The sequence below is a fragment of the Seriola aureovittata genome, chromosome 8 (assembly GCF_021018895.1).
Source record: "Seriola aureovittata isolate HTS-2021-v1 ecotype China chromosome 8, ASM2101889v1, whole genome shotgun sequence".
NCBI classification, from domain to species: domain Eukaryota; kingdom Metazoa; phylum Chordata; class Actinopteri; order Carangiformes; family Carangidae; genus Seriola; species Seriola aureovittata.
Window position 1 is genome coordinate 29,342,309 of NC_079371.1, and position 16,137 is coordinate 29,358,445.

Sequence of the window (16,137 nt, forward strand, 5' to 3'; positions counted from 1 at the left end):
TGCGTGTTCGTCTTTGTTTTCTGTCACTATGTGTTTTGTGTGTTTCTAAGTTTGTGTGCTTCTACAGCATCTGTGACTCACAGACAAACAAGACAGCAGGTGGTGTGTGATGTAATATGGGCCAGATATAAGTCTGCTGTCTGTCTGCAGGATCTACCTGAGGAGGAAACTACACTGGTAAACTGGACCCTCATGGGTTGACAGTTTGGAGATGTTTCAACATGAAAACTGAAACTTCTCTCTGGGCTGGGAAGAGTTGTGCAGCCATTGAGGAGTTTTCTTCCTGTTGTTTCATGGAAAGAGTTTTTTCTGTTGATACTAAGTGAACATTTAATTGGGTTTTGAGACACACCGCAGGACTGGTAGGCAGAGGATGTCATCATCAGGGTCCAAGCTCCCACTGCTCCTGTACGGGATCCTCCTGTACAGCTCCTTTGCTCCTCTCCCAGTCATCAGCAGTAAGAGACAAAGCCTGCAGAGCGCCATGTCGCTCGTCCGGGCCGCTGCCAGCTCCTGGGACAAGAGGGAAGTGACAGCGAGCAATGGAGATTACCTGCTGGGGATCAAAAGACTGAGAAGACTTTACTGTAACGTGGGCATCGGCTTCCACATCCAAGTCCTGCCTAATGGGAAGATCACCGGTGTGCATAATGAGAACAGATACAGTAAGTAATCTTACCATTCCTCATCGACATCCATGTAAATTTGTGACACTGGTCATAACCAGCTGGTTAATGAATTTAACCAGGTAATTTTTATGTTATGAATATACAGGACCAGTCATTCTTGTAAAAAACTTAAAAAAAAATAGTAATTTATCACAATGATAATAATAATCATAATGAATGAATTGTCAGCATTTTAAATAAAGAAGTATTAAATATATACACATATATATTTAAATATATACTGCTGAAGAGAATGAGGATACTGTGGAATCAAAAAGCAGCAGTGATTCCTACTGCATATATATATATATATATATATATATATATATACATACATGTGCATCTCAATAAATTAGAATATCATGGAAAAGTTAATTTATTTCAGTAATTCAATTCAAAAAGTGAATCTCGTATATTATATAGATTCATTACACACAGAGTGAAATATTTCAAGCGTTTATTTCTTTTAATTTTTATGATTCACAGTCTAATCAGCTAATTAACTCAAAACACCTGCAAAGGTCTTAGGGTTAGCCACAAAAGGTCATTGCTTAAGAAGCTGGCAGTTCACAGAGTGCTGTATCCAAGCATATTCATAAAAAGTTGAGTGGAAGGAAAAGTATTGTAGAAAAATGTGCACAAGCAACAGGGATAACCGCAGCCTTGATTGTGAAGCAAAGGTCATTCAAGAATTTGACTGACTGACAGCCTGACTCCAGCCTGAGTCCAGCCACAGACGTATCCAGGACATGGGCTACAACTGTCGCATTCCTCGTGTCAAGCCACTCCTGAACCGGAGACAACGTCAGAAGTGTCTTACCTGAGCTAAGGAGAAAAAGGACTGGACTGTTGCTCAGTGGTCCAAAGTCCTCTTTTCAGATAAAAGTAAATTTAGCATTTTATCATTTGCATGGCATGTCATCTGCTGGTGTTGGTCCACTGTGTTTTATCAAGTCCAAAGTCAACGCAGCCGTCTACCAGGAAATTTTAGAGCACTTCATACTTCCTTCTGCTGACAAGCTTTATGGAGATGCTGATTTCATTTTCCAGCAGGACTTGGTACCTGCCCACACTGCCAAAAGTACCAATACCTGGTTTAATGACCATGGTATTACTTTGCTGGATTGGCCAGCAAACTCGCCTGTATTGTCAAGAGGAAGATGAGAGACACCAGACCCAACAATGCAGATAGTAGACCGCTATCAAAGAAACCTGGGCTTCCATAACACCTCAGCAGTGCCATAGGCTGATCACCTCCATGCCACGCCGCATTGATGCAGTAATTCATGCAAAAGGAGCTTTTCAGTAGGCCAGTTTATTTGTCTTATGTAATATTCAAATTTTCTGAAATACTGAATTTTGGGTTTTCATTAGCTGTAAGCCAGAATAATCAAAATTAAAAGAAATAAATTCTTGAAATATTTCACTCTGTGTCATGAATCTATATAATATATGAGTTTCACTTTTTTAATTGAATTACTGAAATAAATTAATTTTTCCATGATATTCTAATTTATTGAGATGCACCTGTAGATGACTTAGAGTCCATGTAAACCCTGTGTCTGTAATGTGTGACCACAGATGAAGGCCACCAGGATAGACAGATCAGGTTCAAGCCCTGAGATCTGCTGAACTGACAGTGTTAAAACAAAACTACAAGATGTGTAAACATGTTAAACTTCCTAAACTATCAGGCCAGCAGTGCAATGTGATTTTCTGTGCGTGTGTCGAATGAAAGCTGAGAAATAAATGGTAAAGAGTAAAACAATGGTCCAGTACTGATGATGAGGTGCAGCTCTCTTCTTGATGTACTCTATCTGCTGCTGATTGTGGTCTCATTTCATCCCAGCCCTTCTAGAGATTTCCCCAGTGGAGAGAGGAGTGGTGACTCTGTTTGGGATGAGAAGTGGTCTCTTCCTTGCCATGAGTGACAAAGGGAAACTCTACGGCTCGGTAAGAACTTATCAGAACCTGATAACTGGACAGATGTTTTCCTTGATACTAGAGCCAGACTGCATAATCTCCATGATGGAATGTGACAGGCAGGATCCCTGGTATCTACACATCTCAGTAATGTAGTACAGATGGGCCTGAGTTGAAATCATTGCACCACTTCATTTCATTTATTTCATACAATTCAGAATAAAATACAGAATAGCAATGGGTGAAATAAAAAACATGATAATATACAAACATGATAATAGCAAAGTGTGAAAATGGGTCATCACAATAATCTTCAGAAACTTGTGACTGTCACTTTACCTGCATACAATGACAGGCCCAGAATAGCTAAAGCTTAAAACCTTATATAAAAGCCTGAAGAAAAACTACATGGTCCAAAAACATCTGTCCAAAAATTAATTCAATAGGCAGGATACACAATCAGAAATAAATGGTAAGTAAAAATAATATCACAGTAGAGTAACCAGTTGTGAAGACACTAGAGTTTTTTTTTTTTTGTTATTAACATTTTTTTATTTGAAGAAAGGAAAAAAAAAAGAAACAGGTTATACATGTACATCTCGTCGAGTCTTATCGTCAAAGCATATCAGTAGAGAAAATAGGTTAAAAAGAAAAGGGAAGAAAGAAAAAACAGAATCACAATTCCTTCATTACAAAAGCACCTAAACTCTCCATCCCAGTATTCACAGTTTTATAGGTAACTTGTGTATCCAAGAAATGAGAAATTACAAAATATTACAAAATAACATTGATAACCGTAATTATAATGAGCTTATGCGCCCCGTATTCATCTTCCTTAGTCCATGGTTTCTCCTGTGAACATTACCTTATTGTGGGGTGATAACAGCGATGACAAAAGCAACAGTAACTCAAATAAAAATAGTAAATAAAATAGAGATAGCTTGCTGCATACATGTATAACACTGACTGATAATAGTGTATTGCTACACCAGAAACAGAAAACAGAACCAGATGAGTGGAGTCAGAAACCAGGGGGGAGGGATTATCACTTTAACCAGCATCTTGTCTATCAGTTGTTAGATAATTGGTCCAGCCTTTCCAGTAACTTTCAAACTTATCTTGTTCCAGCCTCAGGATAAATGTTAGCTTCTCCATTATGAAAATATCCTTGATCACTTTAATCCAATCTTCGACTGTAGGAGAATCTTTTGTCAACCATTTCCTTGTGATCGCTTTTGTACTGGCTAATAGTAAAATATTATACATGTATTTGTTTTCAGGTCCCTTAACAGTGTCCGGTCTTAGCCCCAGACATAAGGTCTCAAACCCTGATGGGATCACTATTTTCATGATTTTCTCTATGTTCAATTTGATTTCTTCCCAATATTTTGAAATGACCGGGCAGTCCCAAAACACATGAAGATGTGTTGCCTTACTCTCACCACAGGATCTCCAGCAAGATGTACTTCCTCCCCGATAAGTCCTCTGTGCTGGAACTCTAAAAAACCTAACTACGTTTTTCCAGCCAAATTCTCTCCAAGACAGAGAGGATGTACTCTTCCACTGTTGTAAAATTATTTTTTCCCATGTTTCCATCTGCATCGTGGTGTTACTCTCTTTCTCCCATTTCTCCTTTATATACACAGTATCCCCTCCTTCTAGTTCTTGCAACACCTTATATATCTTTGATATGTTTCCACGTCCAGGGTCTGACCTGTAGCTGAGAAGAAATATCTTCACTAGTCCCAAATTAGTTTGTTGCAATGCCTCCTTTTCCATTATTTTCTCTAGGTAATGTCTAACTTGCAAGAATCTATAAAAGTCTTGGTTTGTTAAACAAAATCGATTTTTAATATCCTGGAATTGTTGCAGTGTGCCCCTTTCATAGAGGTCAATATGTTTTATTAACCCTTTATCAGCCCACTGTTTAAATCTTACATCCATCCTGTTTGGTAAGAAATCTGTGTCGTATCCTATCCATCTTATCATCCAGTATGGTTCTTTACCCTTGTTTTCATTGATTACCTTGTGCCAAATCCTCATTGACATTTTAATCCATGGGTTTGTGTCTTTTAGACAAGTAATCAACCCACTATCCCCTATAATTGCTTGTAATGGAATATCACTAGATATCTGACATTCTATGTCTTTCCACTTCGCTTTATAGGAAGGGTTGCAAATGTTAACCAGAATTTTTATCTGCACCGCTTGGTGATAATTTTTAATATTTGGGAGAGCAAGGCCTCCTTTGTCTTTTGTTAATTGTAGAGTCTTGTAGCGAATTCTTGGCCTCTTCCCCTGCCAGATGAAACGTGATATTAATTTGTCTAATTCCTGAAATTTCCCCTTTGGAAGTTCGGCTGGTATGTTTTGGAACAAATATAGTAACCTGGGTAACAAGTTCATTTTTATTGCTTCCACCCTCTGTCCTAATCCTAAAAAAGGGACAAGATTCCACCTGGTCAGATCGGATTTGATTTTGGAAAATAGTGGGTCGTAGTTCTCCGATATAATCATGTTCAGGTGTTTTGGAATATTCACACCTAGATATTTAATTGACTTTGAGTCCCAATTGACTTTAAATTCCTCTCTTATGGGTTGGCTAGGTGAATAATTAAATGTCAAAATTTGAGATTTGTGGGTGTTTAATTTATAACCTGATAGTAAACCATATTCCCTTAGGGTTATGAACAGTTCTGGAAAGGAGGAGGATGGGTGCCCCAAGTATATCAAAATGTCATCTGCGAACAGGGCAATTTTGTGTTCTTCTTGCGACACCATGATCCCCTTTATCTTATCATTCTGCCTTATCCACTGACTCAAGGGCTCTATAAAGATGTCAAATAAGAGCGGGGATATAGGGCAACCCTGCCGACATCCCCTTTCTAATTCAAAATTATTTGATAATCCTCCATTAATCCGAATTTTAGCTGTTGGTTTATAGTACAAAGCTTGTATTATTTTAACAAAATCATCATGAAACTGGAACCTTTCTAGTGTCTTGCATAAGAATGACCAATCAACAGAGTCGAAAGCCTTCTCTGCGTCTAACCCTAACAAGACAGTCTCTAAATTGTCTTTGTTTATATGGTTGATTACATGTAATGTCCTCCTAACATTGTCTTGTGTTTGCCTCTGTTTAATGAACCCTGTTTGATCCAATTGTATAATATCTGGAAGTATTGTTTCTAATCGTTTTGCTAAAATTGATGTGAAGAGTTTATAATCCTGATTCAACAAACTAATTGGTCGATAATTAGAGCAATATGTCTTATCTTTACCTTCTTTCGGTATTACAGTGATGATCGCTTCCCTCCAAGATGGAGGAATCTCTCCTTTTTTAATGACCCAATTGAATGTTCTCAATAACAATGGTGATAGTAAGTCACTGAAGGTCTTGTACCACTCCGCTGTAAACCCGTCTGAACCTGGGGACTTATTAGGTTTGAGTGTAGAAATTGCCTTTTGGAGTTCTTCTTTAGTCACATTTGCCAATAAGACTTTATTCTGGTCTTCTGTAATTGTGGGGAGATTAAGTGAAGTAAGCAGAGATTCAGGTAATTTATCCCCCTTACTGACCATCCGGGTATATAGTTTTTTGTAATATTTTTCAAAACAATTGTGAATGTCCTGAGAGTCTAGTTTCATTTGTTTGGTGATTGGGTCTTTGATTTTATAAACTACCCTCTCTGCTTGTTGTTTTTTTAATGTATAAGCCAGAATTTTACTTAGGGTTAGGGTTAGGGTTTATTACCTACTTCATAGTACTTCTGTTTCAAAAAGGTTAATTTCTTCTGTATGTCGACCTCATAAACTTCTTTGATCTGGTTTTTAATTTCCTTAATTTTCTGCGTAATATCCAATTGGACATCTTTTTTATGTTTGTTCTCCAAATTTTCTAGCTCCTTTTCTAGTTTTTTCAGTTTTTCCTGTCTAAGCCTCTTTTGTAGGGCCAATTTAGCAATAATTTTCCCTCTCAAGACAGCCTTACCTTCATCCCATACCATAAGTGGGGATACCTCCCCATTATCATTTTCTGACAGGTATAACTGTATTTCCTCTTTAAGTTCTTTCTTCATTTTTCCTTTAAGTACATTTAGATTAAGTCTCCAGGAAAAATTGTTTAGATGATTTAAATGTTTGAATGTTGAATGTTTAGAAGATTTAAATCTAGGTAAACCGGGCTGTGGTCCGACAAATCCATTATCCCAATTTTACAAGACCTTACAAAACCAATATCTTTGCTGTACATAAAAAACTAGTCGATCCTCGAGTAAATTTTATGCGGTGGGGAGTAAAAAGTGTAGTCTCTAGTCGTAGGATTGAACTCCCTCCAAACATCGCAAATGCCCATCTCTCTTATCATCTTTCTCACCTTTTTACTTACTGAATTAGTCTGAGTGACTCTTGACACATCCCACTCTGGATTCAGTCTCAAATTAAAGTCACCACCACAGATCACCATTCCCTGGGCTTTTGTAATCATTAGGTCAAAGATTTGTCTGTAGAACTCTAGTCTTGTCTGAGATTTCTGATATCTTTTCAAAAATTATTCTTTTCGATATCAGTGTTGCCACTCCCCTTCTGTGTCCTGTTTTATAGGACGATGAGTAAACCTGGTTAAAGCCCTGCCTATTAAGTTTAGCGTGTTCAGAATTAGTTAGGTGGGTCTCTTGCAGGAATATTATATCTACCTTGTCTTTTTTCATTTTGCCCAAAATTTTACTTCTTTTTACCGGATTAAGTACGCCCTTCACATTGTAAGAAGCCATTCTAAGTGGAATTTTGCAGAGTTGTACAGGCACGTCTCACTCTCGTAGAACACCCTCATTCTGGCTGGGAAAGGGGTCTGGAACCGTAAATTATTTTCCCGCAGCACCTTTTTCGCCTCCGCGTATTCCCGGCGCTTCTTGAGGGTCTCCGGTGCATAGTTGTGGTCCACAAAAACTCTTCTCTCCTGATGTAGAAACCCCTTTTTCCGCCACACCAGTTTCAGGATTTCTTCTTTAGTTTTGCTGCTGGAGAACTTAACAATTATCGATCTCGGGGGAGACTGGGCCGGGGGCTTCGGTCCTAGTGTGCGGTGCGCACGCTCAATCTTCAGGTCGTGGGTGGGAGGCAGCTCCAGCTTCTCCTTCAGCAGATTTTCCACGAATGTTATCATCGATGTGGAGTTGCTCTCCGACCCTTCCTCTACGCCGTGGATTCTTATGTTCTCCCGTCTTGCTCTTCCCTCTTGATCCGTTAGCTTTTCCTCCAACTTAGCCTGTAGCTTTAGCAGTTCCCTCGTAGCTTCTTCCAGCCCCTGCACTCTTTCTTCGGTCTCTGAAATTCGCATTTCAGCTTCTTCAATTCTGCTGTTAGTTGCCTTAATGTCTTCTTGTATCTCTCGGAGAGTGTCTACGTTTTCGCGCCGAAACTCTCTCAGCTCTAGCAGTATCACCTGCAAGCTAACCATGTCCGCATCCACCTGTAGCTCCGCCACGTCAGGCGGGCTAATTGTGCCGTCCTCGACCGACTCTTCCTCGGCTGTTTGAGCTCTTTCTTTCGTCTGTGTCACATGTTTTTGTTTTGGTTTGGGCATATTGTTAACGCCTATAAAACTTCTTCTATTAATATGAAGCAATCTCTCAAGTAAGATACGGCGTTTTCTTAATGATCGGGGAGCTCCGATAATACGCTGCCTAACTCATGGCTGCTAGACCGGGAAGAAGACACTAGAGTTTAATCATATTTTAGTGACAACTATCTCTCTTTTTAAAAACAACAGAGACATTTTTACAGTTATCAGACTTCTTTGGACTGCTGCACACCACACTACAACAGTTAAGTTCTCAGCCTTTATTTATTTATTTATTTTTTTAAGCATATTTTTTGGGGCTTTTTATGCCTTTATTTGACAGGACAGTAAAGAGACAGGAAATGGGGAGAGAGGGGGAATGACATGCAGTAAAGGCCGTCCGATGCGGGACTCGAAGCAGGGCCGACTGCAGCCTCTACACATGGCGCGCCTGCTTAGACTACTACGCCACACGACGCCTCAAGTTCTCACCCTTTATAAGAAGTTTTTTCTGGTCTTGCAAGTGAAGGATGGTCAACTCGAATAAAGTCTTAAAAACAACATAATATATAATACAGGCATTGTGAGAGATATTTCACTCAGTAAACTTAAAAATACAGTGAGAACTTTAGTGTGGACCATCATGTTACACATATGAATCTGTAGTTTCTCCTGATAACTAGGAAAAGTATTACATCAAATAATATTACAGTCTTTTAGATGAGGCTTCATATGTTCATCCTACCACTGCTGTTGAATGTTCACCGAGGTTTGTGTAGCTGATCCATGTGCTGTGAAACTGGTTTGACCTCAGGAGGGAGTTGTGGTCATTGCTTTGTCTGCCAGAACATGGCCAAAATGTCTCACCACCATGAGCCTGAAGTAACCGGCTGAACCTGAGGATTGGTGTAGTCCCATGTTTAGAGAGTGGAGTATCTGTAGGGGTAATAGAGGACTTTGAACTCTTTAAGATACGATAATATCAATAATGTTTTTGTACTTCCTATCAATACTCTGCTGCAGCATTCTGGATCAGCTGGAGAGTCTTCAGAGACCTGTTGTTCCAGCCAGATAATAATGAATTACAACAATCCAGACTCCAAGTTACAAAAGCAGGGACTAGATTTTCTGCATCTTTCAGAGACAGGATGAAAAAAGGCAATTCATGAAGTTTGTTTTCTATGGAACACATCCTGATCAAAGACAACACAGAGATGTATAGCAGCTATAACATTAGATAATGTATTTGTGTGTGTGGACTCCAGTACTACAACTGTGTGGACTCCAGTACTACAACAACAGCAAAACGTTTTTTGTCATCTAGGTCTATATGATGTTTAGCCAACTGACTGGTTTCATCTGACCTCATTGATAAATATAATTTGGTATCATCTACATAACAGTAAGAGTTTATGGAGTGGTCCTAATAATATTGTATGAACAGAACTGATCCAAACACATATCCTTGTGGAACTCCATATCTAACTTTTGTGTTCATGGAGGATTCATCATTAATGTGTACAAACTGAAATTGATCTCATAAATTGGACACTGATTCTTGAGATAAGGGACAAAACATGTTTTAGGTCTTCTATTTAAAAAAACACATTCATTTGAAATAGATATAGTTATAGACAAAAGTCTCAGCCAACAAACCATGTAAAGGAACAGGTTTTGTCTGACACATCAAAAACGTGCTTTTCTAAGTTGATCAATTCAACAAGAGATTCAAGTCCTCAAGCATCTAATAATAGTGTTCTGTGACAAAGTTAAGTAATAAAATGCATTATATACATTTGTCTTCTTATTTCACACTGTTAAGAAAATTTCCAAGTTCCTGAATTTTGTATCCATTTTTAATATTAAGCATGTATAATAAATGTTCTTACGCAAAGAAGACACCATTGAATGATTTAAGTCCTGATTTAAACCGGATTAGTGTGGTTCCTTTAAGGATCAACAAGTGGGCTAAGTGAGGGAGGTGGTGAGGGACTGACCGGAGTAGGCAGAGAGTGGCATGAGAGTGATGTGGAGAGTGATGTGGAGAGTGGTGTGTCCTTAACTAGAGGTAGCATCTCGTCTCGAGGTAGCATAAGCAGGAATGAAATCAGCTTTAATTGCACGCTGGCTGGAAATTCTATAGTCCAATAGAGAAGCGGGCGGAGATTAGCTACATTGCTAAGTATGGACAGAGTGCTCAGGGTGAATAGGACAGTTTACCTTGTCAGTGGACTCACACAGGTAGACTTGCTGGTCTTTACCAAAGTACAGAGTACAAGGGCTGATGCAGCATGAGCAACCCTTAAGGTTGGGGTCAGGTTGTGGGGGGGTAGGTTGACCTTTGGCTGCAGCTGCTCTCAGACCTCTATGAGGGAGTCTGTATACTATCCTCTGTGATCAGGTGATACAGTGAAAACAGCTGTATGCTATTCTTCATACAGCTGTGACATCTCTGCCCAGGCATAATTCAGTCGCCAAATGTGGCTCTCCTGATGCTCACAGGGTGTCAATGGTTCAGGACAGGGGGGCACAAACAGACAGACCCTTATTTAAAGTAAAATCAATTCCTCATGTGTGTGTATTTACTGTACCTGTCGGGTCCAATACCTTTGTGGGAACAAAAATGGCTGTTTGAGGGTTAAGATTTGGTTTTAGGGTTTTAGATTAGGACCAAGTTTATGGTCGGGGTTAGGTATTTAGTACTGATGATCAAGGTCAGGGTGGTGAGCAGGGAATTCATTATGTCAGTGACATGTCCCTATTAGTATAGTAAGATTATATAATATTTACACATCTGACATATTTTTATGTCATACATACATACATTTATTAACATGACTCCTCCAACCTGAACAACTATCAACCCTCTCAAACAACCCACAGGAGTGTCTCCTGAAATAGTGCCCCTATGGCAGCAGGAATACCGGACCTCAATTTTCATGATTACAGTAATAAACACAAGCAGCCTACCTTCGTCTCTGTGGTTATGGTCATGGCTTGGTTAGGTTTAGGATAGGATGGTGATTTGGGTTAAAATATGTACTTCCTTAACATTAGACGATTTTGGTCATGGTTACAATAATAACAACGAACAGTCACTGATAATAGAAACAACATAAACTGCTGGTTTCACACAGGAATTGAACACCGCTCTCCTGTGTCATATTCATCCTGCCACCACAACCTTCTCCTGACATGAACTCTGTCTCTCTTTATACTCTGTCACCGCACTTTTCCCTTTGCTCCTGTCATAATTACTATGACCACTAGATGTCGCCTAGCTACAAAACCTAAATATGGGTCATAACAACCTGCTGCAAAGACTAACTATGTTTTCTTCAGGAGGACAGTCTTTGTCTTGTTTCCTAACTCAGAGCAACACAACACAGCACTGTCACTGTAATAATAAACTAATGAGCAGAATGAAATGTCTATGTGTGTATGATCAGTAACAATAAACAATAAATAAATACTTGTTTTCCACATGTCTTAAAGGATCAGTGTTTACATCCTGGTCTTAGCTTCTGTGACATTTAAAAATGGAAGCTCTCACATGCTATAACAATAACTGAGTTCAACAATAACTGTTTCTCTTCATCCTCCTCTTCCTCTCCTCAGGGCCACTACAATGATGAATGCAAGTTCAAGGAGAAGCTTCTTGCCAACAACTACAATGCCTATGAATCAGCTGTCTACCCCGGCATGTACATTGGCCTCAGCAAGACCGGCAAAACCAAGAGAGGCAACCGGGTCACACCCACCATGACCATGACGCACTTCCTGCCCAGGATATGAAGTTTAAGATAGAGACTGTAGACAGTGCAGAACAAGGTTGGGATTCACTGTTGGACTCTTGTTCTCCAAACACTCAGTCAGCAGAGCAGAGATGAACCTCTGCTGCTGCAGTCTGACATGTCCAATCACAAACTGAGCAGAACTGCGGGTACTGATAACATCAACATGTCTGTAAATCAAGACTCCAGTGTGTTAACAATGACACTTCACTAATATTCATGGGCAGTGCCAGGAGAGTCCAGCTTAAACAGATGTGTCTTCCACCACAAACTCCCTATTTTTATTTTTCATTCCTGTTGCTTATGGAGTTTCAGTCATACCCACAACACATGGATTAAAGCTGTAGGTGGTGAACCAACAGTCAGGGACCAGGTCTTAATTCTGATAATCAATATTGATCCAGTGGATATGATGTTATTGTATCACCACATGTTTCACAAATAATAAGTAAACTCCAAATCATCATGTGGAGAATCTTACAGCCGTTATGTGTCTCAGGTAACTGAGAGGTGGTGACTGAGGACTGAGTCGGAGTAAAGATGCAAGACGGATAGAAGTATATCTTAATAATGAAATATTTGCAGAGGTCATTTACAGCTAATACTGAGATCCCTCATAACTCCTCATTTTCTATATTCAACAGCACCTTCAGAAACACGTGTTAATGTTTGGAACTGCATCCAGAGGAGTATTTTCTTCTGTTTTATGCACATACAGTCATGATTCCAGTGCAGACACTAATGAAGGCTGCAGGAACGAATCCTAAAACCCAGAAATCGGTTGCATTTTATCACTTCCTGTTCCCTGGTCCTGAAGTCTCAACTCACCAGTCCATCTTTACAGCCTCATTGTTACTAACTACTGTTAATAACTTTGTCAGAGGAAAGGTTTTTGTAGAAGAGGTCAGAGCAAAATCAAACTACAAGTTGGCTGCCAGCAGGTTCAATAACTGTCAGTCGCTAAAAGTTGATGATGCAGCGCAGCTACAGGTCAGCACAGCCTGAACTTCTCACTAAGGGACAGTTGAAAATGGACACAGAAAATACTCAAATAAATATATAAAAAATAAACTTTGGCATTTTTGGTATTTGTCCATGTCTGTCTCCATCAGAAAATTTGCAAGTAAATCTTTTCCCCTTTCTGTGGAAAAGCAACAGGATGCACAGTTACTGTATAAAATAAAAGCCAGCAGGATTTGTTCTTACACAAATAAAACACTTATTACTTTGACTGACTCACTGAATTATATATCATACAATATAATATTATATCATATAAATTTTAGAAAGGAAGAAAACACAAAACACACTAACCCTCCTCTTTGCCCAAATATGGGCTCCTGGTGAAATTCCTGTTTTACCAGTTCATCCACCACGATGATCTGCTGTGATGTAGGGTTAGGAGTGTTTATAGTTTCTTTGAGGTGAACTTGTCCTATGTGTAAGAAAGGTGGGTGTAGTCTGTGAGTGGTGTAGATTAACCTGTGAACTTAGTCCATAGTGAAACAAGCTTTAGCTCCTCTAACATCAGGTACTTAATATTGCTCCTCTTGTAGCTGACTGTTAATGAACACAGGTAAACCTTTACAAAACTGTTCAGACTAAATCAGCTGTCCCTGCTCTACCTGGTGCCAGGACTTGTCCCCCAATCCCCAGACCCCCACCAATGAACCAGCCCTAAACCCAGCTGAAAGAGCTGAGCAGCACTGTGTTGAATCATATGTCAGTCTGTGGGAATTTATTTTTTATTATTGTGAAAAAAAAGAAAAATGATTGAATATTAAACTTTTTCAATGATAAAAATTCAAAACTGTGATTATTTTTCCACTTTTTGATAATTATATAAAACATTGTATTGTCTGTTGTGGATACTGGATAGTGTGAGCAGTCTTACATTACATAGTGAATTCCAGCAGAATGGCACATACCTGTATGCTCAGTGTTATATTGTCAGGGACAGAGGGGTGGTGGGGGCCCAAAATCTCTGGCAGTGCCCCTCTGTTACAGGTGACAGTCTTCAGTATATTGTGGTGGTTTGTTGAGGTGCCATTAGTTCTCTTTAATAGGTTTGGATGATGTCACCCGTTTGTCACAAGGGGGATTCCACTGCAGGTTGTGTCAGTATAGAGTAGAAAGGTTATTTGGTTCATTACAATAAAACACAACAATAAGAGGCTTTGCTTGCCAAATGTACACCCCACTTACGTTGCTTGTTCCTTACTCCTAGACTCCTGCTGGGTTGTAACACCCTCCTATCATGTTCAACGGACAAATGCGTCATCTTTGAGAAGCTGGAACCAGAGAATGTCTGACATATTACTCTAGAAATGACAAAAATTCAGGGATCAGAGTGGTTGCACATAAAACTTTCTGTCAATCAACTAATCAATTAATTGACTAATCGTTGTAGCTATGAAACACTGATTAGATTTGATTAGAATCTCTGTTGGCTGGAACAACAGTATACTTTTCTCTCATTTAAAGTAGATCTCCAAACCACATCCCTTAAAGGTGCTATTGCTACATAGCTTACCTTAGCATTAAAGTTATAATCTGTAACTTTTCCACATCAAAATGTCTAAAAACAACTAAACCTATGCTCTACATGTTGAGTTGTGTTCTTACATTATCTCAAATGTTTCCAAATGTTATCAATTCAAGTCAAATATCAAATAAGAGAAATGAAAATGACACATGATCATGATCATATCCATGGTCATGTGTCAGTGTTATGTTTGTTGGACATAAGCTCAACATTGACTCTTATCTAGTTTTAACCAACATACATTTAACTTTTACCTTGGTGGTTTTCAACAATATATTTTAAGCAGATGAAGGATTTTAGTCATCGGACGTCTGGAGTTATCAGAGAAAAAAGCTGAGTAAATGTTAGACAGCTCAGATCCCAGCTGCTAGAGACGTCCTGTCCTGTGTCACTGAAGACCGTCGGTGAATCACTGATTTTTAAAGTGAAACTGCTTTATGGATGTTTCTACTGGTTTTAATCCCCTAGTGTGGTTGTTGTGTAGAGAACACCTCTATGGCAAGCAGTTTTAACATGTAATGGCTAAATTTGACTATCCAGAATTAACATTACAGATATCAACAACACAATTTTGACTCATCGTAATTACATTTTTACTAGTCAAAATGACAGTTAGAGATATTTGTAATTCAGTTTTGACTAGTCACAGTGGCAGTTATATCTTTAAGTCAATTTCGTCTAGTCAAAAGTGAATTACAGATATCTGCAATGATGTCACTGAAAACGACATTCGACTTGTCACACATCTATCGTGACAAACGTCCTTTTGACTCGTCAGAATTGTCGTGCATGACGTTGATCATGCGAGGCTTACCATTGGATACTGGTTTAGCAAACAAATCATTTGAACAGTGTTATCAGAAGGCAGTTGCTGTTCTGGATAAAATTTGAAAATTTGTGGGGAACGAGAGCTTCGTTCACTTGAGAGCTGTGGTACAAATTTACATCGCATTGCACATTTATTGTCTCCAGACACACTTGAGGACCTCCGACCAAGTCTGGATGGTCTCAGAACACTGATCTCTGGAGTTGTGTTACCTGAAAATGGAGGGTTTTCAGCCCATCGAATTCATTCAGATGAGTTTATTTTGCTTTGTAAAACATGATTTGATATTTGATATGAATAATCAGACAGTAACAGAAAATGCTCAAACTGTTGGAATGAGCTGTAGACAAACAAACAAACCAATAATAACGACAATAGTTTAATAATAAATATACAATATATTCCTGTTCCCGGTGAGGGTTGGACTCCGCCAGGGCTGCCCTTTGTCACTGGTTCTGTTCATAACTTTTATGCACAGAATTTCTAGGCGCAGCCGGCTGGTGGACGGGTTTGGTTTCGGTGGCGGGAGGATCTCGTCTCTGCTTTTTGCGGATGATGTGGTCCTCCTAGCTTCATCGAACGCCAACCTTCAGCTCTTGAGCGGTTCGCGGCCGAGTGTGAAACGGCTGGGATGAAAATCAGCACCTCCAAGTCTGAGGCCATGGTTCTCAGCCGGAAACGGGTGGATTGCCCGCTTCAGGTCGGGGGGGAGGCTTTGCCTCAGGTGGAGGAGTTAAAGTATCTCGGGATCTTGTTCACGAGTGAGGGTAGGATGGAGCGGGAGATCGACAGGCAGATTGGGGCGGCGTCAGCAGTGATGT

At 39.5% G+C, this 16,137-nt stretch overlaps 1 protein-coding gene across 1 annotated transcript; it reads left to right on the plus strand.

Moving 5' to 3' along the window:
- The first annotated feature begins 373 nt into the window (after positions 1–373).
- On the plus strand, positions 374–12,253 carry LOC130174007 (fibroblast growth factor 4-like). The gene is made up of 3 exons (XM_056383587.1): positions 374–665; positions 2,518–2,621; positions 11,770–12,253. The coding sequence occupies exons 1-3, from the start codon at positions 374–376 to the stop codon at positions 11,944–11,946; spliced, it is 573 nt and encodes a 190-aa protein (XP_056239562.1). The 3' UTR covers positions 11,947–12,253.
- The last annotated feature ends 3,884 nt before the right edge of the window (positions 12,254–16,137 follow it).

Bases quoted from the DNA above. Each gene is read 5' to 3' on its own strand.
- LOC130174007 (XM_056383587.1), top strand. From the start codon at position 374: ATGTCATCATCAGGGTCCAAGCTCCCACTGCTCCTGTACGGGATCCTC. The intron at 666-2,517 runs GTAAGTAATCTT...ATTTCATCCCAG, and splicing joins GCATAATGAGAACAGATACA to CCCTTCTAGAGATTTCCCCA. The intron at 2,622-11,769 runs GTAAGAACTTAT...TCCTCTCCTCAG, and splicing joins AAGGGAAACTCTACGGCTCG to GGCCACTACAATGATGAATG.